The 27,110-nt window shown below is 33.8% G+C and overlaps 1 protein-coding gene across 1 annotated transcript; it reads left to right on the top strand.

Moving 5' to 3' along the window:
* Positions 1-6,739: 6,739 nt before the first annotated feature.
* On the top strand, positions 6,740-20,391 carry LOC117314971. The gene is made up of 13 exons (XM_033869086.1): positions 6,740-6,874; positions 7,746-7,763; positions 12,395-12,415; positions 12,639-12,680; positions 13,185-13,295; positions 14,277-14,321; positions 14,824-14,844; positions 15,287-15,355; positions 17,033-17,050; positions 17,623-17,652; positions 18,250-18,273; positions 18,618-18,683; positions 19,571-20,391. Exons 1-12 carry the CDS (start codon positions 6,832-6,834, stop codon positions 18,644-18,646), a joined length of 471 nt encoding a protein of 156 aa, XP_033724977.1. The 5' UTR covers positions 6,740-6,831; the 3' UTR covers positions 18,647-18,683; positions 19,571-20,391.
* Positions 20,392-27,110: the final 6,719 nt, after the last annotated feature.

Genomic DNA, 27,110 nt, shown 5'->3' with positions numbered 1-27,110 from the left:
AGTTTAATCCCCCAATTATCCAACAAACTAGAGTGATTAAAGCAAGATATGCACTAAATTGTATAAAACTGAAACTGTGTAGATATCCAATGCTTTCTATTTTCGAGATTCAAATAATATCGCGAAAATTAAATTAGTTGAAAATAAGATTCATGGAGAAATGTAGCAATTGTTTCATGAACAAAATAGGAAGGATGTGCCTAATTACAATTGGTTTCTGAACCGTTAACATCACAGCTACGACATATACGGAAATAGCTGTTTGATGCAGTTGCTTATTCATTTTTAGGTACATACTATAATTATAGCTTTAATTTCAGTTTTGAAATTTATTGTGTTTAGGTGGAGTGTCCTGCCGGCGGCCTTCGAAATTACTGTGAACATAAGTAATTTGACGTACACAAATTTTAGCGCAAAACATAATTAAAACAGATTAGCGGAATGGGGAATTAGCACACCAACAACGATTGCCATAGAAACCAATATAGATAAAAAATAATAAGCGCGATATTAATTTAGCAGAATGCTTACCGCGCGAAAAATGGGAAAATAAGATTACCGCTAAAATATGTACGTTTGCAGTATGTTTCAGTGACGCAGCACTAGTCAATCAATTCTGTATTAATCGTAAACTGATACAGTTCAATGATAGAAGATTTGCAAACATTAAATTACAATAAATATTTCCAGGGACAATCATACAAAATCTAATTTTCTGCTAATTAATTCCCTCGTAATATGTTTGTATGATGAACAGATTTTCCTAAATTACACAATTATTTTGTATTAACAGATGATAGAAATATAACTAATTTGGAGACGGAGCGATTTATTCGATAATAGGGCTTAATCTATTTGAATCTCAGCTCACTGTACAAGGGGAATTTAAAAATGAAGTGATATTCATCCTCGATGTCAGTAAGACAAACAAGGGCAGGTTCTAAGATGCCTAGGTACGTTTCTATGTCTACCTGATTCGATAAGAAGACAATCGGAAGATAAACGTTATCTAACAATAGCTTTTTTTTATAATTAGCAAGAATTGGTTTTAAAGATATGTTTGTAACGTTAAATGATCTACAACATGTCTGTATAAAACACATTTCGGCGATGACACAAAACAATTCTCACATTCTTGTTTGAAATTGTCTAACAATCGTTGTTTTACTGTAGCTATGAAATAACTTATATTTGTAACGTGTTGGGAAACCCAACAGTAGGTGCCGTGCTGTCACATCGAACCAATCACGATCATGCCACATCCCCCAAACACACGGACGTAAACTCGCAACATCTCGCACACAGTGGAGAGCGTTTGTTATACAATGCAAACCCTAACATCATCCCCTCTGGACGGATATCATCATTTTTGAAATATCTCAGACGAATTCCACAAGTTATATATTTTTCTTACGGGTTCGTTATGATGTTGGTATTCTCTGTTGCTTTTCTATGCAATATAAAAGGGAGGAATGAAGTTGGAAATTGTCATATGAACCTCTATAGAAGGTACACATATTTTACCGGGACAATCCTCATTAATGTTAGCGGTTGCCACAGTGCAAATCTCTGCAGTTACATCTGGAAATATGATCTGGATGCAATATTATACCCCGACTTAAGCTGTGTGAGTGGCAAGACTTATAAATTTAAATAGACTTTGACATACTGTAAGTGTACTTGTTTCAGCGGTGGTTTAATTCTAGCGCTTTTTGCGCTGTTTGTGAAGTGCTAATCTATGTACAGCGCTAACATTTTGAATTTAAACTTGGAAATGTAATGCGTGTACTTTTTCTTTCCCGTTATTTTTCTCTAATTATGTCTTTGTATTGGTCGCTTCAATAATACGACCACCCCATTATCCCTTATGGTTTATGGTAGCCTTGGTGATTCCCAGAAACATCGTGAGTCATCCATGAATTATCAGCACACCTGCAACTTTTCTTCTACGATGTACTTCCGTCAGTATCTGCCAAGGTCACCTTCACCTGGAGTATTAATCAATACTGTCTCCTAAATGTATATAGACATGTGTGTCAACTCTGGCAGATGACATCACCCTCATCAGCACATCTCCGCGTTCGCTACAACACCTGTTGCACATTTGTCAGGAATATAGCATGAAGTGGAAGTTCGAGTTCAGTGATACAAAGTGCAAAGTTTAAGTAATCGGAAACTACATTCCAAGGAATCCGAATGAAACATGGACACTAGGCAATCATACCCTTGATATCTCACACTCCCAAGCTCACCTGGGTACAGTGTTTTCGTCCAAACTGTCTCACACCGAACGTATCACCAACGCTTGTGATAAAGGTAGAAGAACCTTACATTTTATTGTTGGTGTAGCTCCTTCCTTATCTGCAATAAGTCCTGTCGTTAAAACCAGTCTCTACAAGAAAGTCGTTTTACCGTCGATTCTGCATGGGTGTGAACATTGGACTAATCTCACTGTAACAGAAATCTCCAAGATTGCTTGTTTTCAACACTACGCTGTAAAACTCATACTGGGTTTACCACGTCGTACAAGGTCAGATATAGCCGAATCTATACTTGGTCTTTTCAGAATCTCAGCAGAAGTCGACCGGAGGAAACTACTGTTTCTACAAAAAATGATAGCTATGGACCAATCCTATCGGCCGAAGCAAATTTTTACCATACGTCTACATTTATATATTTCAGTGTTACCCAACACACCAGCTAACCATAAAGGATATTTCCCTGATATAGTTAAAGTACTCCGGAAATACAATTTTCTTTATTATTTGGAGACATATCTACGGTCTTACATATTTCCAACCAAGTCCCAATGGAAACGCATAGTGAAATCCCCTATTAGGTTCTACGAAAACTCGGCTCTCAAGGAACGTATGGCAAATGATAATGACTTCTCCTTTTTCCAAAAGATTCATTGCTCATATGACCTATATAGCTTGTGGCATGCTGCGGAATCTCCGTCCGATATGCAAAACATTTATTATATATGTTCTGTGTTGGCTCTGCCTAGTGGCCGTGCCGATGAACAATGCCCACTCTGCACAATGTCTCATGACGTCGCAGTAATTCATCTGTGTGCTGATTGTATAGTCAATATTGCTCTAAAACAAAGCTTTATGGAAGACATTCTCATTACCTTCGGTCCAAATGTATTCCATTTCATTGAGAGAATGGATGCTACTGCCTTCACCCGCACCATATTAGGAGCCAATACAGGTATTCCCTTCATTGACGATACAGACTATGAACAATTCCTCATGAAATCTGTTCGATTTGTCGCTCGTGTTACGCGATGTCTGTTGTAATGTCTTGACTTAACCCAACGTAACTGTTTCGCGCGGACATGAAAATCCCTTTCAATGCCGCGCTTGCATCTCGATGTATATACATATTTTTTTCGCGTTTTCTTCTAATTCCTCTGTTCATTTACTTTTTGTTTATGTCGATTTCCTTGTATTTAAAATCTCTAACCGGAGGAAATAAAGTATGATGATGATGAATGCGTGTACTTTTTCTTTCCCGTTATTTTTCTCTAATTATGTCTTTGTATTGGTCGCTTCAGTAATACGACCACCCCATTATTCCTAATGGTTTATGGTAGCCTTGGTGATTTCCAGAAACATCGTGAGTCATCCAGGAATTATCAGCACACCTGCAACTTTTCTTCTACGATGTACTTCCGTCAGTATCTGCCAAGGTCACCTTCACCTAGAGTATTATTCAATACTGTCTCCTAAATGTATATAGACATGTGTGTATATGGTCCAATCAACGGCCGCGTTACACTCAACGATTTATTACAGAGTTGTCATGATTTCAAGGGTCGAGTCCATCAAGAGAACTTTGTGCATAAAGATAAACAGTTGTATTTTATAATCCATATATAACGCCAGATTCGCAGTGAAATAAATAGCAAAAGACATCATTTGTTCATTGGTAAAAAAAATCTAAATTTGCTTTTTTAAGGTAAGCATATGTTTGAATTTGGAAATTCATTTCCATTTTCGTTAAGCTAACAGAGCTTCATAACACACATGGAGTGTATGTATGTGACGTGAAGGCTATGACGCACCACGTGTCATCAGCTAGGTCAGTTAAGGTCATGTGTAACACATGTACAATGTAACACTCCATGTATGTCTAACGACACACGTACATAGTTTTATTGATGTCACGAATATTTCCGTATCATCACATAAAATCACACGATCAAGTTCTATTTAAAGCTCAATGGTGCTAAATCATATCAACATGTCTCATGATATTAAAGATATTTTAAAATCATTCAATTTAAAAAAAAAATAATAATACAAAATTAATGGAACTACTGTATTTTTGCACGACTCCTCTTTATCTTATGTGTAGCATCTTTTTCCTTTCCCTGTCTTTCCTTCTTGATTTCCACAAGTTTTGATCAAAATCGTTCTTTTTTTTAATTCACTTTCAAATTAATACTGTATCTATTTCTAAATTAATATTTTAATATTATACTTACTGATAAATCTTCTGTATAATTCGCTTCATAGTGTATGATGCCTAGCGATGCTATTTAGGTATAAACAATGAGTAAGTCGTTATACTTTTCTAACTTCAAAATGCTATCAATACAAAATCATCTCTCATACAAAATTGTCGTAATAAAAAAAATCATCGTTTAGTAAATCGAATAGATTATTAGGCTTTTCCAAGTTTTCGATGATTTTAATGCTAAGATGAATGTCATGGAAATATTTAGTAACAAGAAAACCATCGTTTATTACATTAAATAAATGTCATTTTGTTCAATTTACTGCACTACTGGAAATTCTACTTTAAAAAAAATGTCACACAAGGGCATAGCTTGCCAATTACATCGTTGGTAAAAAATAATTAACTACAAAATGTACTTGGAATTGTCAATAAAATACGTATTTGTATTGCAATTGAAAAAAAGTGAAATGGAAATTTAAAGAAATAAATGATAGTAGGTGATACTAAGACGCTTTCGATCTCGTAACACCTAGTCCAAGTTTCAATAACATGGCTTTACTTTTTATGGTTTTGTTTTCAGTTGGAAACGTTATTGGATTGAAGGGAAACAAATAATCTAAGGAATTTTTCTTATATCCTGGAATGCATTCCTATTGGAAATTCGAAGTCAAGGGACTTTCGTAATTTAAGAATTATTGATAAGACCTGGTACAAGTGTCTCTTATATATATAATATATGCCATCATGCTATGTTCTTATATTGTCCCCGTTATATTAATTTTAGGTTAGAATTCCCGTGTAGGAGCCGCTTGCTTTTTAACTTACATACTAATATGATTCTTAGTTCAATGTTCAATGTTTTATTCACTTTAAGCCTTACGGCTCATAAGCATACCAAAAGATTACATCATATAATTTACAACCTTAATATATAATACAAATTAACGACAGATGGACAGCATTGATATAATTACTTTACATATACAGTAGATCTATCAAAATATATCATATTGAAAATAAATATTACAGTAAGGTTACAGATGCTTGACATTTCTGAGCGGCAATATCGAATGGATAAATGAGTGGAGTATACAATAGTGTAGTCAGGGGATAGACGGCTATAATGTTGGTAAACTAATATGAGTGAACACAAAATAAGCTAAATCTGAGATCTAGAACGTGCTGCAAAACACAATTTCAAGTACTTCCCTAAATTACAAAGCTCTTTCCTGTTACGTACAGACAACAGCTGGACAAGTTTATATGATGATGGGCGATACCAGTAATACATTTTAATGAAATTCTTTCGATTTTCTTTACAGAATGGACATATTAAAACTGCGTTGTATTTGTCAATTTCCATTTAACAATACATATACAATATATATATTACACAAAAAGGAACTAGAAACAAGTGTCAAGACACTTATATAAATCTTACACCTATATATGTAGGTTGACGTTACATAACAGCATAGACATGATAAAACACAACATCGTATCATAATGAAAACAGAGTCTTTAGTGATTCTTAACCTCGTTAGATTTCAAATTGATACATTTAATTAAATTTTCGTTATAAAACTAAATTAAAGAGAGACTCACTCAAGGCACCCTTCCTTTGTCTATCAGGCTTTGTACTACTCTTAAGAATTGTTTGCACATTCATATTGCTCTGTACAAGTACACGCATTTAAAAAGAGAGAAAACAACGGTCTCTTTACCTTACGGATAATAAACAAAATATTTGCCCTGTCGTCCAAAGAACTCGGCCTAGATCTTAGTACACAGATCACTGTCTCTTAGATTGAAACAAAATAATTATATATACACTTAATATATGAATAAAGAAGTGTTACTATACACTCTATAGAGATTTAGTGTTTATGACATGATAAACGAACTAAATAAAGTGCATAACTTGTGCCGAGTAATTTTGATATGGGCTATATTCGGTTCACATAAACTCTTGACATGTACTGGTCGGTACCGTGTTAAGAATGTTTCCATATTGTCTATGTCTCTTACATGCACTAAATGTAACGTTACTCGGTGGTTCGATGACGTGTCAACGTCATTACGATGTTTGTTTTTGCGTTATAACAATGCTTTGTGCCGTAGGTGACAAGCTCTGTCATGTCCTTGGTACCAATAACAGTAGTGATATATGTCTGCAGGGAAAGTGATTAGCTTGTTTTTAGCCACTATAATACGTTTATTGCAAAAACATGACAGGGGGAGGGGTGTTATCGGGACAGTATAAGTAGGCTGCAATCATCCTCTATTCAGATCCTTTGTCTTATTGGTTGTCTTTGTACAGACATAAGTTGGTTTGTGTTTCACCAATTACGTGATTTCTACAACATGTCTCTGACGACTGTCATTTCCGTATTTCTTTGTTTTATCGGTAAGTATTCCAAATTTCGTACACAGAAAGTAGATTTTATTTATATGTATTTGATAACCCCCGTTTTGATTGTACTGATGTTTTATATGGTTTTCTTTATAAATTTTTGATTTAAATTGATAACACCCGTTTTATTTACTGATGTTTTAAAAGGTTTTCTATGTACGTTTTAGATAACCTACTTTTTACAGTACTGAAATTTGATAAGATTTCCTATATTTGCATTTAGATATACTACTTTTTATTGTACTGAAGTTTCATAAGATATCTTATATTTGCTTTTAGAAACCCACTTTTTTGTACTGAACTTTCATAAGATAAGATTCTTATATTTGCTTTTAATAACCAATTTTGTGTACTGAAGTTTCATAAGATTTCCTATATTTGCTTTAAATAACACATTAAGTATTGCACTGAAGTTGCATCAGGTTTCCAACATTTTCTTTCAGTAACCCACTTTTAACTGTACTAGGTATAGTAAAAGATATACATGTAGTATGACATGTTTAAGTTAATGGTTTTACCGGTTATATCTTTTAATGAACAAACATATTACTGATTTGTGATTTACTACTAACTGATGATACCAAATTAATGTATTTAAAATAAAACTATTTATAAAAGTCGATTTGGTCTAATTAGGAAAGGGTTATTATTATCATTTTAACCATGAGTGCAAAAGGAGAGAGACAACAATAAAATAAAAACTATTATAAAAAAAAAAAATTTTGCATATCGTTTCGACAGTCTTTATAGACTACATATATATAGTAGATCAATCAATCTACACAAAATCTGTTCACAATGCATGTCATTAGTCCCTCTGATCGCAAAACCATTGTTTAACTTCAAACTTTTATTTTTCTTGTAGTTGCCGCAAATATTGAAGGTAAGAGAAACATCTGTTTATATAAGATCGGGGACTTTGTGAGTAAAGACACGTTATCTATTTAGCCATCCTGTAATTTCTCTTAATGTGGACATAATTTTAACCGGTCATTAGCTTTGATATAATTGTAATAAGAAAACCACGTACCCTGTGATGTTGGTAGAGGCAGGCTATACTTTCTTCCTCATCAATTTCGGGGGAAGTTGTGTCTATGATAAAATATTAAAGTCTACCAACTACAATTTATCATTTTTCTATATCATGGATCATATTGGCAGAGACAATAACTGCTCGGAACATTGGTCTAACTTATAGTTTAACACATGCAAAGGGAAATAATTATTGTTTTTCTCAGCATTTCGCATATATAAAAAGTCGAAAAACAATCTTTTTTTATTAGAACTTTATTTAGAAATCACATTTTATATCACTACTTTATGAGTGCACTATATTATGCCAAGTTCAAAATGTACTACATCTTTGATAGAGAATAAATACATTGTATATTAAATTGAAAAAGAAAATAACTGTTTACTTTTTATTCAAAACCAAATGTAACAAACCTTACTCCATTATAGCCCTGTAGAAGACCCGTTTTCTGTATTTGTATTTGTTTTCTATGTGTAAATACGTTTTAATTCCTTTCCGATGAAGTTCTATGGAATTCTGACTCAAAGTCAGTTAATGTAAACTTACATATTTTGGCGGTTATCTTATTTTAGCGTTCCTCGTGTAGGAGACATTCCACTCAGTTATCTTTGCACTAATTGCACTTTCTTTACAATGTTTCTATATAAAATAAATTTGGCGCGCCAATTCATCAATGCGCTGCTAAATTTTGGAAATGTGCTAAAATTTGATTGGGCCAAGTAAAGAAACGTTTACAGCATGTAACTTTCGGTGTTAGGATCATTATAATAACGCTGTTGGTATTTGTTTCTGTCGTATGTATTGATTAAACCTATTACTGCCCATTGGGTGCAACTTTATATTTTAAGTCGATGGAGTATATTTTAAAAACATATCTCATCGTTGCCCCTTGACTGTGAGAAAATGCATGAAGGATGTTAATTGATATATTTACTTGCTTTGCGGTGATGTTTATTTTTAGAAATCATACCTCGCTGATGACTGATGAGTCTTCGTCTAAATTGAGATAACTGTTGTATTATTAGTCTCATAAACGCCATGTGTGAGCTGTAAACTGTATAGGTATGGACAGGTCATCTACTAAAAATAGCACGTCTGCACGTGTACAAGTACACATTGTGACAAGAATAGTAGCTACATTTATGGCGCCGAGGTTACTTCTGTCAAAAATGTATATATTTACACTATCATGTCTGATCGCAATAAGTGACACATTCTGAGGAATAGTATTTCAGTTGAAACACAGAGCATTGGATATTTATGGTTGCTGGAAGGTACTGGTTCATGTTTACGATATCACTGCCATAGTCTCGTGGAGTGTTACCGATGTATTACTTAAAGACATTAAACATAGTTAAAATGTCAACGGGAATGATTTTCGCGATTGTCTTTATAAGCGAATAGCGCGAAAATAAAATGCTCGCAAATATTAAATATTTAACAGTAACATTTTTGGATGGCTTACCAGTTCTCTTCGTATGCATGGTAATAACTCGGCATTAACCAACCATACATAAGAGTGCAATTTAAAGGATTTATGAGTTTGTATATTTACATAATTTTAACAGTTCATCTTCAACATGTCTGTTCAATCAAAATGATAACGATTTCGGCAATGACAGCCTGGTGTAGTTCAAATCAAAGTAAAATCTTCTTATTTGTATTGTATGAAAATTTTAGATATTAGTAGGCGAAATGATAGGATGTCATTTATATTGAACATAGGTTTCCTGTTTCATGTATCCTAAATTATTTCTTTTCTTTTTTTTAGTTTTCATATTTTTACGCTTTTTTTGTATCCTTAGTATTTTTTCTGTTAAAAGATTTTCATTATTGAAATAATTAAAGTTAAAATCAAGAAGTCAATCTGTATATGCAGCCTGCGATTGATTTGGCAACCTATGTATTTGAAAGCTGTCAATCAATAAACAGCGGTGATATAACTAGGACTTCATAAATAAATTAGGCTCTATATTAGAGCTCAATGGAAACATTAGAGACGTATTGTGTAAGTCATATTTATGCGATTCTTTAATTTTTCGTTAGCCTGGAATTTATTCATCATTTGATAATTTTATTTAACGAAATATAAAACAACGCCATTTTTCAATGGAGAAGAACAGTCTCGGTAGTTAGCACAGGAATCTGTCGGGGACCCGCATTATTTTCCTTACGGTGTGGTTGAAAGAAGAGTTTCTTAGGAATAGTGTCAATCATTGATAGTGTGTATCACGTATGGACATTTTTATTGTTGACACGCTGAGTCATACGTGTGTTAATTGTTGTATGAAATCAATTGATCACATGACCGTGTGACATAATTCCTCGCCTTGTGATACTTACATGTACGTACAGGTGATTTTGATTGATCCCTGACTCCAGGTAGACATCAGGTGTCGCCAGGTATATCACATTAACGACCAATTTCCTGTCAATGACTGACTGTAAAGAGATCCATATAAAATATGAGTCTACCTGTTATATAGGCACAGAGTGTGATCCCACTGAACATTACTACCTTGGTCTATATCATGGGCATATACATTTGGTCACCTGCTTGTTAAATATGACATTGTCGTTATAGAAACTGAATACTATTCACCTAGCAATTATCTGAAAAGCCTGTTGCAAACAATGATATATAAGCGATTTCGTGATTATGTATGATAGACGGGGAATAGTAAATACTGGTGATCAATATTCAAGAAAATAATATTTTATAGAGTTATAAAATTAATTAAATTTTACAAACTCGTTCTCACTCGATAATATTTTATAATTGCTTATCGAGTTTAAGATTTTTATGTCACTCAAGTCAGATCGAGACTGTCAAATGCATTCAAGCTCATCATCGATACTGGTACGCCCTTGAGCTAATGACGAATTATTTTTAATGCATGATTGTTTTTTTCGGAGACATACTCACCTAAGGAACACAAATCAATCTTAGACTTACGTTTTTTTACGGACAGTAATAGGAATATAACTACTTTTCCTGCCATATTTGTACGAAGCCTCTTGACCGACATGCCATTCACTTATTTTATTGCGTTATTTTGGAACGTTAACTCGTTTTAACGAAAAACTATTTCGTTACATCGAAATAATAAGTCAATATATCGAAATAATACTCCGTTATATCGAAATGATAATTCGATAAAACGAAAATTATTTCGATAAACCGAATGATTTTTCTATCAAATGAGATTATATCTCGAAATAACGAAATGAAATAGGAGTTTGGCATGTCAGCTAACGGGATCCGTATACATGTTATTGGCAAGGTGGAACTTAAAGCAGTATAAGGCTTAACGTTGCTTCGTGTTGATGAAGCATTTTTCCTCTTAAGTCTAATCAGATATTACCTTCCCATTATTCAAATATAATGTATATCCAATGCCAAGTATATCTTTCTCTTTCCTTAGGCATCCATTTTCCAAAATTTTCATGTCACCACATTGTTAATTGTCTTAGTTATATAGTCATTGACCACAGCACCATCACTATCGGTCGGTGTCATGACATTGCAGTTTTTTCTCTGTACATGTGACAATATGTGTCTTTCTTATTGAATGAGCATATCGTTACCAATACCATGCTTCGATGATCAGCACGTCACTTTCGGTATGTAGAGACGCCTCAGAAAAAGGGTCACATAGGGTCACAGTACAGCGAAGCATCAAATGCGTGATGTTGTAGATATACAAAGTGAACGCTGTTATCTAAAATAATCCTATGAATAAGACTTCTATTATAAATACATATACATGTATGAACCAACTGCGAAGATAAACAAAAACATTTGATACATAGCACCAGCTGTCAACATATCGCTTCAACTGATGCTATTGACTATTTATACCATCTATTTAAGATGTTTTCTGATTAAAAACAATAGACCTTCGACGATATTCATTAATTCATTACATAATATATTTTACATTGTTTATCTACTAAACCTGTGTAACTATTCCATATTCTATGTCTATATGTGAGCGTTTGAAATGTATTGGGGGCCGCGGTGGCCAAGTGGTTAAGGTGTCCCAATACTTCATCACTAGCCCTCCACCTCTGGGTTGTGGGTTGGAAACCTACGTAGGGCAGTTGCCAGGTGCTGACTGTAGGCCGATGGTTTTTCTCCGGGTACTCCGGCTTTCCTCCACCTCCAAACCTGGCACGTCCTTAAATGACCCTGGCTGTTAATAGGATGTTAAACAAAATAAACCAAACCAAGTAATTTACTTGTATCTTGATAAAGGGGGCAGATTGCCTCGAAAATTCGACAGTTTACTTATCTGTACTGCTGTTATTACTACATGACCAATCATCTATTTCTAGTAATACGCATCCAACGAACATTTGTTTGATAGGATCTAGTACCTATATCTGACCATCGTTATAACTTACCATCACGCCATTTAATACCAAATTTTTGTGAAGAAATTTCATTCAATTAATGTTAAATTTTAATTCCCTTTCAGCATTAGTTATTGGAAGAAGACGTGAGTATATGATCTTTTATTCATTTTGATATCAATTATATAGAAGATTTAAGAAAATAAAACACATTCTAATAGTAGAAAGGTACAATGATACCTAGGTTGTGAACATATAGTTGTATACGGATTAAAATTCACTGAATTACACTTAACTTGAATTTGATATTAGCCGTATTGGCTTCCATTAGAAGTTTTTGTAAACGCTGTACAATTTTCTGCATTTTAGGTGCAATATATTCACCTAGACAAGCCGCCATCCTTTCATCAGGTAAGAACATAAGGATACAAAAATAAACTGATATTTGATGATATCCTTATAATTACTTCTTCTATCGTTACTTTATTTTTGTAAGTTTTTAAATTTGTTTGATTGTGATTAATGCAATGATATTTCTGGTATAGTCATTGATTTATTCTATCTTGTATTTATGATTTCTTTAACATTTTCACGGAAATGGATATCGGTATTGCTGAACCAAACATTCATTCTCGAATTAGTGCACGACAATTTCAGGAAATTATATCACTAATAATTGACTATCATTTCCTTAAATTATATACAGCGCTTCCCTGAATAAAGTTATCTCATTTCTGAGTTATCCTTATTTCAAAGACTGGCTTATTTCCAAAATAAGTTTCGATTCAAGTAATTCTTTTTTTATATACAGGTTGTTTTGACAGTTTGAACGGATTATTATATATGTTTAAAGGTATTGTTTGGTGCGCGCTAACGGTGTACTTATAATGATAAATTAATTGTTCTTTTTAACAGTAAACGATGCTGACACAGTAAACATTGGTTTTGGAGGGAACAGGAGAGTTTCTAGTCTCTCTGCAATCCCAAATCTCGGACTCGGACTAGGACGCCGGACCTACAGACAACGTAAGTTAGAAAGAAAACTTATACAGGTACAAATATGACATGGACAAGCTACAATAAGACGTAACAACGTTATAAAATGATTATATAATAATTGTTAATGGTGAACAAATTAAACACTGCGTAGCAGTTGTATTCCATTCCGGAACATTTGTTTTGATCCCTACTTTACTTTAGAACTCACAAATCTAACTCAGCAAATCGGCTTCACTTTCATCAAACGAAAATGTGTTTCCGATTTGTGGAGCTGTTTTCCTCAGTATTTAAGAAATGAAATAGGTTCTTCCTATATAGAGAATACAGAGTAAAATCTTAAGACTTGAAAAAACAAATATGTACACTCCTACTGAAAATAGAATGACATATGACTACAGGTGAAAAAGGCGGGGATTCCCCAGGTGGAGGTTCCACCTTCCTCTGTAGATGTCAGGGTTACTGTCTTCCGATTGACCTTGCGCTCTTATTTGCCATCAAACCTATACCATAACATCATTTTGAGGTAGCGATACTTCAAGCATTAATCTGATATAAATTTCACATCATTTGGACGTCCAATGAGCGATTGAGGGGATCGAGTCACTAGTAATAAATTCTGGTAAAATAGTTAGTTGTATGAGCCATTCATAAGTTGATATTACATATACATGGTCCGGAATATGCCATTATAAATGTTTTAGACTAAAAGGGGGCCTAGATGAATCTGCATTACAAAGAACCACTATATCACAAAACCCTATCTATAAATCCTACTCGTTTTATCTTCCAATGTCGCACAACTCGTGTAAATTTCATTTCTCTGTATATCTATTAATTTACCGTTATGGACAAGTAGTCTGTATATTTCTTGGTTTACCTTTATGGACATGTAGACTGTATATTTCTTGATTTATCGTTATAGACATGTAGTCTGTATATTTCTTGATTTACCGTTATAGACATGTAGTCTGTATATCTATGTGAACATGTTGTGTGTTCTATTTACAGGAATGCAGCCTCGATTGAGGAGGGGAAATAACATCATCGTTGTTGGTAAGCCAATCTAAATAGCAATCTTTTGCTTTTGAAATAAGATTTCCCCCTAATGTTTCGGACTTGTTCAGGATGAATGTAAATATATCCATGTATATGTTTTCTGTGAGTCGTGGTGAATATGGCGAATATAAAAATAATTATGTAATACATCTTGATCCAAAGTGTCCAACTTGATTTATTTAGACGGTTGACGTGCAAGCAATAATTAACGACTTTACCGGTGCTATATTATGTAATTATTCATATTTAGTAATCATTTAATTATGTAATTTTGAATCCTAATTAGCTTTTAGATAACTTATAAAACAGTTTATCTTTTCAACTGCTTGTTTTCATATCAGGTTTTAAAAGATTGAACGATTATAGACATTAAGCTAGTGAATTATTTAAATCCCCTTTTGTTTGTATGTGTGTGGGTGTTTATGTATGTAGGTATGTTTTGTTTTGTGATGATGGAATTGGATATTTTTAACATTTTTCATATTCATGTTATTTTCAGGAGGAGGAGATATCGATTTTCGTAAGTATTCGTTACATCATTAAGTTATTCAAGACTTCATACACGTTCCGTTTAATGATATATCAGAAACAATAATATATTAATTAACACTGGCTATCATGTAACTTGATTTATGCTGTCATTTTTGTTTAACTTTTATTAAGTTATGAACTGAAAACCAAGTCTTGGTATCGCTCAAAGGTCACTTAAGCAACAGTCACTTGATTGCCTTTGTTTATAAACATTAAACATTACACATGTCCTATGGTATTAATAATCAATGAACACAATGGAATACAATAACTATGAAATATATGTTGGAATGTAATGATGCTATTTAGTTAGTTCCTCTGAACATAATTTACAGCTACAGACCTGCAGCTGACAGCAGTATCTCTAAGAATATTATATTTATTTAAGTACGTTGTCGTATCATTTTGGCATCTTTTTTAATAACTCACAGCTTCCGTTGAGTACGGTGGAGGCATCAGAGGCATCAATGGCCTTGGATCGATTGGCGGATACGGTCTTGGTAAGTAGGGCAACATCACTGTTGAACCTTACACTAGACAACGACACTGTAAACACAGACATCACAGAGAGACGGACGTCACCATAGACACAGACGTCACCATAGACACAGACGTCACCATAGATACAGACGTCACCATAGACACGGACGTCACTGTAGACACAGACATCACCATAGACTCTAACGTCATTGTACGCAGGATGACATAAGCGACACGGACGTCAATGTAGACATGGACGTCACCATAGACACGGACGTCAATGTAGACATGGACGTCACCATAGACACGGACATCACTGTAGACACAGACATCACTGTAGACACGGACATCGACCTAGACACGGACGTCACCATAGACACGGACATCACTGTAGACACGGACGTCACCATAGACACGGACGTCACCATAGACACGGACATCGACCTAGACACGGACATCGATCTAGACACGGACGTCACTGTAGACATGGACATAATTGTTCGACACGGACGTCACCATAGACACGATCTTATCTATAGACACGGATGTCACTGTAGTCACAATATAAATGCATGTCACTGTACACACGGACGTCACTGTACACACGGACGGCGCTGTACACACGGACGTCACTGTACACACGGACGGCGCTGTACACACGGACGTCGCTGTACACACGGACGTCAACAGAGACAGAGACGTCACTTGTAGACTCAGACGTCATCATAGACACAAACGTAACTATAGGCACGGACGTCACTTTATACACGGACGTCACTGTAGACATCATCACGGACGTCACTTTAGACATCATCACGGCGTCACTGTAGACACCGTTTTCAATTAGTATAATTTAAGATATATAATACATTCAAAAGTTGTTATTCTTATGTAGTTCAATTAATATCCTAACTATATATGTAGTTGTTTATTTGATTATCTTTTTATTTATAAATCCATTTTATTTATTCGTTTATCGAATCGTCTGTTGTAAGGTTTACAATAAAATGAATCGTGTAGATATATACATATATGGTATAAATTATACATGCCGTAATTCTTGTGAAAATGCCTAATTATTTATTTCAAACTTTTGGTTATACCGCAAAATTTACACAATACAGTATCTACATATTTTCTCGCCTAAATGACAAATATTATAAAAATGCAACATATGTTTCATTCTGGATAACGACAAAATCAACTCATAGTTACTGCGATACATCATCATAATTTTTCATAAAGCACATTATTATCTTGACATAGAAAAGAATTATCGACTGAATGCAATCGATTATGGAAGGCTGTACAAGGCGTCACGATTAGACTTATGACATGTGTACTTGACAATGTAGTGAATTTATGACAGTTGTAATGTTATAATAAAGTCGACATGACGGCATTAATGCCATTCATTGATATAATTGACTCGATATATGGGTTATACATTTGTATATCGATATATAGGCGTTAGATATATTGGCTTACACTAGCAATCGGTTGTTTAAAAGATATCACTTTATACTGTAAAATCATACATTTCTCAGAAATGTTTCGTAGAACTTCATTTCGTCGATCAAGAGTGTAGAAGTATTTACATTGTATTTGTTGATGAATAACTCTAATGGTCATCAATGTCCGACTTGTATATAACGTAACATCTATCAGATTATAATTCTTATTATTTTTGGTTTCAGGTGGGGATTCTGATCATGGTGAGTATCTAAAATAATAGAATGTTGTAGAATAACATATTAAAACTACAACAACAAAGAATTTATTGATTATATTGTAACCGAGTTATAAGTATGATAATTCTCAATATATTTGTTGATATTTCAGTTTTATCAATTTAACATATATCATCACTATTTCAACGCTGGTGAATAAGACAGAATTCTTGATACGTTTACAAAATATTTTTTCTTATCAATTTAGTTTTTATTACTGAACTAGGCCAGGATAGAAACTGGCCGACCCACTCCCATATATAGATACGAGTCACTTGTTACTAGATCTATCCGAATTATGTTTACAATCTGCATAAAGCCGACATCAAGAATCATCATATGGTATTGGGGTTGTGTCTTCGGTCAGGAACTATCTCCTTAATTGATATGCCAAACATTTGGAAGGCCTCCCGTTTGTTGGTCACTGTAGAAGCAACTGTAAGAAGATCCAAGTTTTATATGACAAAGGATATAAACAAGGCGATCTAACCAGAAAACTATGTTTTAAAAATTTTAATCGATCAATTAATTATTAATATTTTTTTATTGATTTACAGTAACAATTTCAAGGGGAACAGATCTAAGATGTAAGTACATTTTTTTTGTTTTTAACGTACAAATACTTTCAGTTTTGTTTATGTTACATTTATTATGTTGTAAACGTACACACTTTCGCGGTAATTTTATGTTAGCACTTTTCGCTCTTTAAGCATAGCACTAGATCATGATTGCGTTTATTACATTTTCTGTGTGCAAGTCCCAAAGAAAATACGCAAATGCGATGTCTTCTTTGCGCTAATTTGTTATATTTTGGAAATGCAGGAAAATATTAGTGCGCCAAAATTAACACGTTTACAGCACGACTGCTTATATGTCTTCATTACAAGTGGAAATAGTCGTATTGGAATACGTTTTCTTAAAACAATAATATGTTTAAAGACATTAAATAAAATCACAGTTATTTAAAATGCTAACGCATATTTATTAAGAAAATAATATTAACATATCAACTTCGTATTTGCTAATGATAGTCACATTGTTTTTCTGAAAATGAACTGCAATGTTTATCCTAATTCCTTAACGTGGGTTAGCGACTTTATATGATAAATTGGCGTGAGTACGGCAGATGAAGGAATTGTTAATAAATAAAATTATAATCATTGTTTGTTGTGTTTTTGTTACAGTGGCAGCAAGATCAGGCTTATTTGGTAAGTAGATTACTGTAGATTTACATTTATTTGCGATAATCTTATTTTACCGGTTTTTGTACTGGAAATATTCCGCTAAAATATTAATTTTAGTTTTTCTACATTGGTTTTATGAAAATCATTGTTGGCACGCTGATCCATCATTCCGCTAATCTGCTTTAAGTGGTCAAATTAAGTACATTTACAGTACTTGGATCAGTAAAGATATCCCAGACCATTAAGACGATTGAACAAATTACACATCTTTTTAATGTGTGAATTGATTCACAAATCCATACATAAAGAAAAGGAAAATCGGCAAAATGCGTTAATGTTTAATAGTTCTATAATTTTTTTTATTGCAGAGGACGCTGACCAAATAAGTGTCATCTAAGAAGAGAGAATCATGTTGAAATTCCACTCATTTAAAGGTAGGTGTAACAAAAATGATTACAATGTGTTGGAAGATGCTATTAGCTTCGTTCTACAAAAAAATTCGCAGCGATTGTTTTTGGTAAAACAAAATGGCGGCCATTTCCTAGCCTCGGATTGGTCGAAATTTAAATATTGTCCAATTTTGATGAATTGACCTTGACACAACATAACTTTACAAAAAAAATGTATGTAGATGATTAGTTCAAACCTGTCACAATCTGATATCAGCTCTATTTTTTTTTTTTTTTTTTTTTATGGATTTCTCTTTTTATGTATTGCTGTAGTTTCTGAAACTACCACATTGATACTGGGAAATATTCAGTATTTAACTTCTGATGCAATTTGTCTACGATTTAAATAACTGACTAGTAATTTATCATCTACATCGTTACGTTCCATATACACTAGCAAATAAGCCACGGCCCACAAATAAAACCCTTTCTTTGCTTATGCAGAATCGTTCTTTTTTAAATAGTAAACGGAGGAGGCTCACAAATACGTCCTCCCAAACCGTAATGCTTAACTTTTAACGCTAGGCGGCCGGATGGGTTACTCTAGGATACAAACCGTAATTCAATTTTCACGAAGAAATGTTTTGGGAAACATTTCGAGATGACAGCTCGAAAATATTAGAAATTTACAAGATGGGTTCTCACCTACAAATTATTGTTATGAAAGAATAAAATCAAGAATGCATACTATTTAGCGGTATTTATGTTAAAATTTTAAAACTTGTTAATATTGGAATTAATCTGTCTATGCAATATTTTTTATATGTTAGTAATCATTTCAAACATATCCCATGTCTGTAAAACATGTTTAATGGAAAATGTGACCACTACATAGACACGCATTGTTATAACCGATATCGTTTTTGTTCTAGTTCTCCAAATTTCTCTGGGACGGAGAGTTCATGCCAAGGGACATTACTCTATCAAGATGTTGACTTTTTATATTTTATAGAATATGTCGATTGTTTGTGAAATGTTATTTATATATGCATCACCTGTATATAATATTCATTTATAAGTGATATAATGTTGCTTTATTAATGTATCATGTAAATATATAATTAACGTAATGCTATATATTTCGCACACAAATGTTCTTCTCTACATATCCTGTGTATGCCTTGTATTTTTACGTTCTTTACTTCCAAATAAAATAGATACTTTGGTCAGATTATGTGACTGTCTCAATCTATATTTTTTATAAGAATATGTAATAAAGCAGATCTGAGATTGTCCATCACCGTCACTGATACTAAAGGATCCATCAAGTGTTGGCGATCAATTGCATAGCTTTATAGCTACATCTTTACAACATACATCTTATACGGAAAATACTGTAAACGTGGTTATTTTCGCGGGGGGTTAATTTCGCGATTTCGATATGTAAACTATACGCGTTGGGGTAATTTCCGCGATCGATCCACCTTCGTTTGTAGTTCGAGATTAAACAAATTGATATCAGAATAATACGCGTGGGGGGAATTTTCACGATCAAAAGGACTCCGTGCTATTAGCGTAAATTTCCCCCTCGCGTAAATTTTCACGTTTACAGTAAGAGGTTAATTCAAAGAAAAGATGTTAAGAAGACTATGCATCAATACTTTCATATACAAACACTCATTTATGCTGCGCTATAGGTATTCTTCAGTGAGATATTTTTCTTTAAGGAATTAAAAGCACATGACTCAAATTATATGTGTTATTATGAGTTTTATACGGTATGTATGTGGGGGGATGATTCAATTCTTACATTCCAAAGAAATTTCGTGTTGTTATGGTATTTTGGATCCTCGATTAAGAAACATTTATATATATTTAATTTATACGTCATTATGTAATGAGGTTTTTGAAACAAAACTGATTTATTTTCAAATAAATGTTCATACAAAATCATATATAATAGCTGTCTGAGTTTTAACTTTTATCGATATATTACTTACGCGGTCTCTGCTCCATTGACGACACCTTACACATCTAGGTCAAACCGAGACTAGGGTCATGGTAGCGGAAATATATACCACCTGGATTTCAACACATAAAACGAAGATATAGAGGATATCTAACAGTATCTTCAGTTATACCAAATATATTTCACAAGTGGGGCTAATATTTTGATATTTTTCACGACTGAAATACATTTAGTACTACTGAAGATACTCTTAGATATTCTGTTCATAAACATTTTATAGCAAAATATACCGGATCAGCTTTTACTTTCCCTTAGTGCCGTTTGAAAGCAGAGTTTTTTTTGGCCAATCAGAAAAAAGTGATTCTTTTCACTAGTGAAAAATATCAGAAAAAGTGACGAATTTCAAAAATATCACAAGATATTTCACTGGTAAAAATGATCAAAAGTGTTTTCTAATGAGATCTTACTGTCGACCATATAACCTTCCCAAAGTATTCATTAACCTGCTTCTCTCGAAACTCAGATACATGTAACGTAACTTCAAAATAGACAATGTCAGTAATATTCGCCAACGTCATGATTCAAGGTAAATGTTGGTATTAGCCGTAACCCGGAGGCAAACCGATATAGACGGAAGGAACCGATGTGCTCGACTAGGTGACCGCGAATGAAGTTTTTCTTGTCTGATCTCAGAATGGAGCCATGCAGGCCTTAGATAAAGCAATATTCAATACATCACTCGACCATTGACCCTTGTGGTAACTCATGTTGCCAACGGCGCCACCAATCAGCGAAACATCAAGCAAGGGCATATAAAAACAGAAGCATGGATTTGTATGAAAAATTCTCGGAGGGAAATGTACATAAATATGATGGTCCGTACAGGCGAGTATTTCTACGTCATCGACGACACCCGCAATACTCATCAGGGTTTAATATCGAGGTCAAGTCACAATCTAAATTTAGAACTTGAATGGCAAAATCAAAGTCACTAGATAGCCTCAACTTTATTGTACTGAGAATTACAGATTAACTTAGTCAACTAATTGCAATAATTAACAGCTAGAGCAATTCAATTGATTTATACAGCATTAGAAACCAAAAGATAAATTATCATAATCTTATATTACTCAAGTATGGCTTAAACACAGGTAATTTATGACTTACATATAACTGACGTTAAGTCACGTGATTGTCGTAAAAGAGACATGGTTAATATTGTGTCGGTGACAATGGCGGAAGCGGTGGATGTTTGTATTTAAACTGAAGGTTCAGTTAAATTATCTACGGACAAAGGTAAGATATATTTCTGACATTACTTACTTATACAATCGTAATTGAGTATATTAGACGGTATATTATATTATTTTGCGAAAGAAATTGCGATAATATTTTAATTTATAAAGAATATGTCCAAGAATGATATCAATACCGATATGCTCCGAATATAATTCGGCATTTTCAGATAAACGTACTTTGAAATCAGAAATAATTTCTTAGAAATTACAAATTAACATCCAGGAATACTTTGGCATTTTTTTTTCCAAATAATTTGCGATATTGCATTGAATATTTGTTGGCTTTTGCTCTTTAAAATGTATGAATAATAATCAATAATGAACACAAACTGATTGACCTCTCGTCACTTTCCTATTATTAGATGCCCCAAATCATCGTGATGAAACGAAAAAAGAAGTTCCAATTAGATAGAAAAATAAAAAACAAAAAACAAAAAAAACAATGTTTTAAAATTACTATATATGACATGAATTGTTAATGGTTGACTATGCTATATCTGATACAGTAAAGATTTCACCGAATACAGTACAATGTATTTCTACATATTAAAATATAGAATGTATGCTATGAATATGCACAAAGAAATTGAGGAAACTGTCAATTGTATGACATTTGGGCATGCTTCATGTGTGAATTTGATTAAACCAATTTCTATGTATGCATGTCTACCTTTATATTTACTAGACAAAGACATGTAATCACTCAGACTTAGATATGTCTAAGGATAAGAATCAAATGCTACCATCACCTTGATAAATTACCCAGTGAAATCGTAGCACTTGAATAATTAGTTAAATCTAAATATAGATCAAAACGGTTGACGCAAGACGACTAAACCTACACTATATCAATCAGGAATGAATATACATGTATATATAATAAAATAAAAAGTCAAACACAGATCTGCTGTCTCCCTAGTACTTTCGCGGCTACATTGTGCCGCTCTTCAGGGGATTATATATATATATATATATATGGGTCAAAGAAGTAATATAAACGTCAATTTTCCAGAAAACACTGGATCCTTGCATATAATATAATATATATCTTTTGCGGTATAGTACTTTGGTCTCTAAATAGCACATGCAAATATAAAAAAAAAGTTTATCAAATGTACAGTTTGATAGATCTATCAATCAGGGGGATTATAATTAAAAACAGATCTTATCATCCCTTCACATTTTGACACTGACACTTTTTTCGTTCTTAAAAATGTTGTAAATGTATATGTATGGATGCTTCCATCTAAGATATAATATGTATATGTTTAATTAAGCTCTTGACTGGCCTGTTCGCATTTAACCTGTCTAATTAATTTGTTTTCATTCATTTTTTTCCTTTTAATTGTTTTTTTTACCATACCAGTTATACGATAAAGAGAATCTTACACTCCTGTTATGTAAATATACTATCTTGTGAAAATGTTTGTTGTAAAATTATATTGAGAATTGGCTTCATGTCCTCGATTCCCTTGTATATAAAAAGGTACCATGAGATATATTTGCTCAACACACTCGTGATTGTTTTACTTAAGCACACCACGCATGAAATGTATCTACCTATTACATAACAGTCTTATTCTACCAGGTAATATGGCTATGTCATTACATATCATAAGGTGTTAAAACACAATTTCCACGTCAAACACAGTTTATACATATGATATCACAATCAGAATCAAGAGAATCAGTCGCTAGTTATGGAATAGAGAAATATCAACCGAGAAGGTTTAAATGTTAGCTCCATGTCGAGCGTTGTCGAGACCTGGACCAAAATTTGTAACCTGAGGCGTTGAGATTTCTTTATCCTTCACCATAACTAGCGATTGATTATTTTACACAAACATGCATTAAAACTGACATAATTTAGCATTGTTTGTATTATGTTTCACTGCATTCAAAATCTTGGCGTGGTAATACATTATGCACTATTTCAACTTCCTGTCATCTGTCAACACAGTTTCTGCTCATCATTTGGTAGATCCCCGAATCTCTTCTGAAATGGAAAACAAATATTTAAGATTGTTGATTATGTGACTATCAGCGAAGATGGTAAAAAGGGGAAATTGTCAATACAGAAAAAAACACTGGGAACTAAGTCCAATCTCATGACATATGGATCAGGACAACTTGGAAACGACACTCCAACAAGTTTAATACACACTCTTTGGCCTAACAATACATTGCATTTTGGCATGAGAGGGTTGGTGAGGAGCATAGGGCCTTGTGCTGGGGTGATTTTGTACTGCATTTTGATCAAAATCTATTCCTGGAGTATTTAAATCATGATAATAGACATACTTAAACAAGAACAGGAGCTGATCTTACAATGGCCCGTAATTCTAACAAAAAGTTGTATGAATTACCACACAGAAAATTCCGGTGACAACATACAAGAAATTTTCGGACAAACGGCCAGCTGGTTTTCAGTCAACAAGAGCATCCTTTTTATCTAGCGGCTGCGACACGTTACAAATCCCAGTGATTGCGGAAAAAAAACCTTGTATTGTAACATAGTACTGGCCATGCATTCTCTATAAAATGACCGAGAAGGAACTCAAAGAAAACCCCCGCAAATATTATCAACTTTACAGTATGCTAATGGTAGATTTGATTATAATTTTAATCATCAAACCATCATTTACATTATATTCTTTGATGTGTGAACATATGTCGTCCTAATTGCTCAGAATGACAAGAACTAACTGTATGAGAGTATATCGCACGTGAGGATAATGAGATGATTGTTCCTCGAGCTAACGTTTATAATAAGTTATACGTCATGATCGTATATAATGATCTTTGGAGATTTCTTTCTTTTTTATTTTCACACTGATGATGGACATGATAGTTTGATATCGTTTTCTCAAAGCGGGCCTTAAATTTCCATATGTATCATTGGTATTGCTACAAATGAAATTTATCAAAAATAACAATATTTCATTGAGGGAACTTCACTTTTTTTTTCAGATAATGACAAACATGGTTAAAATGCAATTATTCCTGACGCTCGTGGCAGTGATTGACGTTTGTCTGTGTTATGTGGATCAGAAATACTTCAATCCTAACGGTATTGAATTAACTTCCATTTGTGTCTATATATCTATGTCAAATCTCTATTTGATTGTTACAACGAGTGTTGTATTAGTCCGTCCTTTCGTAATACAGAGTTATCTGCTCCTGTAGGCAGGAATCGATTGTAACGTCATTTGTTTGTGAGTGTAATGTCATCAATTCGAGTGAAAACGACGTCATTTTTTCAACACTAATAATCTTAACTAATGACGTAACAAGCAACCCCGCTCGCAAGAACAGACAACTCTGCATTACGAAAAGGCGGAATATTTACCTCGTCAATATTTTATAATGAGTATTGGTGGAGATTATATCGTGTTTTAATGATGATTCGTATTCCGATTGTTTCAAAGCATCATATTTATCTTAAATTTCGGGTGTTACGCTCTTGTTATTTGTTTGTGTAAACAACTTGTATCAACTCTTTGCTAGTCTGTAAGAGCGTCGACCTCGTAATCTCAGGGTTGATATCCGAGGTTCGTGGCTGGACGCTCCCCGCCGTGTCGGTGTGTTTTTACACTGGAAACTGAGAAACGGGATTGTCTGTGCTGTCGTGGATGTGTCCTTGGCAAGACATATTACTCTCATTGCTCTGTATGGCATGCGACGGGCTTCCTGTATGTTGTTCAGTGAGGTTATCACCAACTACTACAATGATTTCCCGCCTCAAAATGACCATGTCTGTTCATGGACCTTTCGTGGGTTGTTCAGTGAGGTTGTCACCAACTACTACAAGGATATCCGCCTCAAAATGACCATGTCTGTTCGTGGACCTTTCGTAGGTTGTTTAGTGAGGTTATCACCAACTACTACTAGGATATCCCGCCTCAAAATGACCATATGGATTTTCATGGGGCGGTAAACCCAACAAAAACAAACAAACAGTAAAAGCTGCTTATATAATACTTAACGTGTTCATATGTAGTAGCAGTATGATGCTAACTCTGCTCGGTTTCAAAGTATACGTCACTCGCGTAGTTTAAAAAGGTCGCCTACACCTGCACGTGCGGCATTCAAACAGATCGATTTTCTTGATGGAATTCGCTAGAGTTTGAGTTCCTTAGTCATTTTTATGTATCAACCTCGTGAAAGTTATGAATGTTTCCAAAATTAAACATATTGTTAAAACGAATAAATGAACATTGCAATGTCATTGTTATCGATATTCACGAAGTCAGTTATATATATAAAATAGAGCAAGAGTTATTTCCCTTCCTCCATGAGATCTGAACATTTTATAGTTCATACAAACTCTTACCTCATCAGCTGATATATAACCGGGGCGAAAAGACGAGAATTAAGTTAAATTAAGTTATGTTAAATTTCGTGTTTTCGGGGCGAAAAGACGAGAATTAAGGTTTGTTAAATTTCGTGTTTTCGGGGCGAAAAGACGAAAAGACGAGATTTTTAAACCCGAAAAGACGAGAATTAAGTTCGCTAATTAGCGTGCATTAATTTCGTCTTTTCGCGTATGACTTGTCGTCTTTTCGTCGAATTAAAGTTTGTTAATTCTCGTCTTTTCGGGGCGAAAAGACGAAATAACGAAATGGCGCAAATCAGCCACCGTACTAACCTCTGAGCTGTGTTGTTTTTACAATATGTATAGTGTACGTATTTGCCGTAACAGTAATACTAACCCAAACCTTCAGTACTAAATGTTGCTATTTAATCCACCAACAAAGTAGATTAATATTAACACTATATCTTTATGAAACTATCAATATTTCAGATTTCATGAGAATCTGGTGGTCACCTGTATAGTTTAAAATTTCACGGATTGACACTTAATTTTGAAACAAGAATTCGGTGTCAAGAACGTGTCATACAAGCTACAATAGAATCGGTCCCTGTCGCAGTAAAATAAATTGAAGTTCTAGTTATAATTGTTCATATCTTTAACGCCCTAAACTCCGTGACATACATATACATCCAGATAGTTGTTGAGGTCTGAAATACTTTATGGCAAAATTTCTACTATCGGAATAGTATGACAGTTTATTCTGTTTGATTATTGATATAGCCATTCACTGAAGTATTTAGCCTTGTCGATGAATCATGTCAATGTTGTTGTTTTTGGGGTTTTTTTTTTTTTTTTTTTTTATCTTTTTCTTTTATTTCATTTCGTTTTAT

This window comes from Pecten maximus, chromosome 17, assembly GCF_902652985.1.
Source record: "Pecten maximus chromosome 17, xPecMax1.1, whole genome shotgun sequence".
Taxonomy (NCBI): Eukaryota; Metazoa; Mollusca; class Bivalvia; order Pectinida; family Pectinidae; genus Pecten; species Pecten maximus.
Note: the sequence above shows the minus strand (reverse complement) of the source record. Positions and strands in the feature narration are given on the sequence as shown.

Excerpts from the sequence above, each read along its gene's own strand:
- LOC117314971 (XM_033869086.1), top strand. The coding sequence starts at position 6,832 with ATGTCTCTGACGACTGTCATTTCCGTATTTCTTTGTTTTATCG. Across the intron at positions 13,296-14,276 it reads ACGCCGGACCTACAGACAAC|GAATGCAGCCTCGATTGAGG; the intron begins GTAAGTTAGAAA and ends TTCTATTTACAG. Across the intron at positions 14,322-14,823 it reads AAATAACATCATCGTTGTTG|GAGGAGGAGATATCGATTTT; the intron begins GTAAGCCAATCT and ends TGTTATTTTCAG.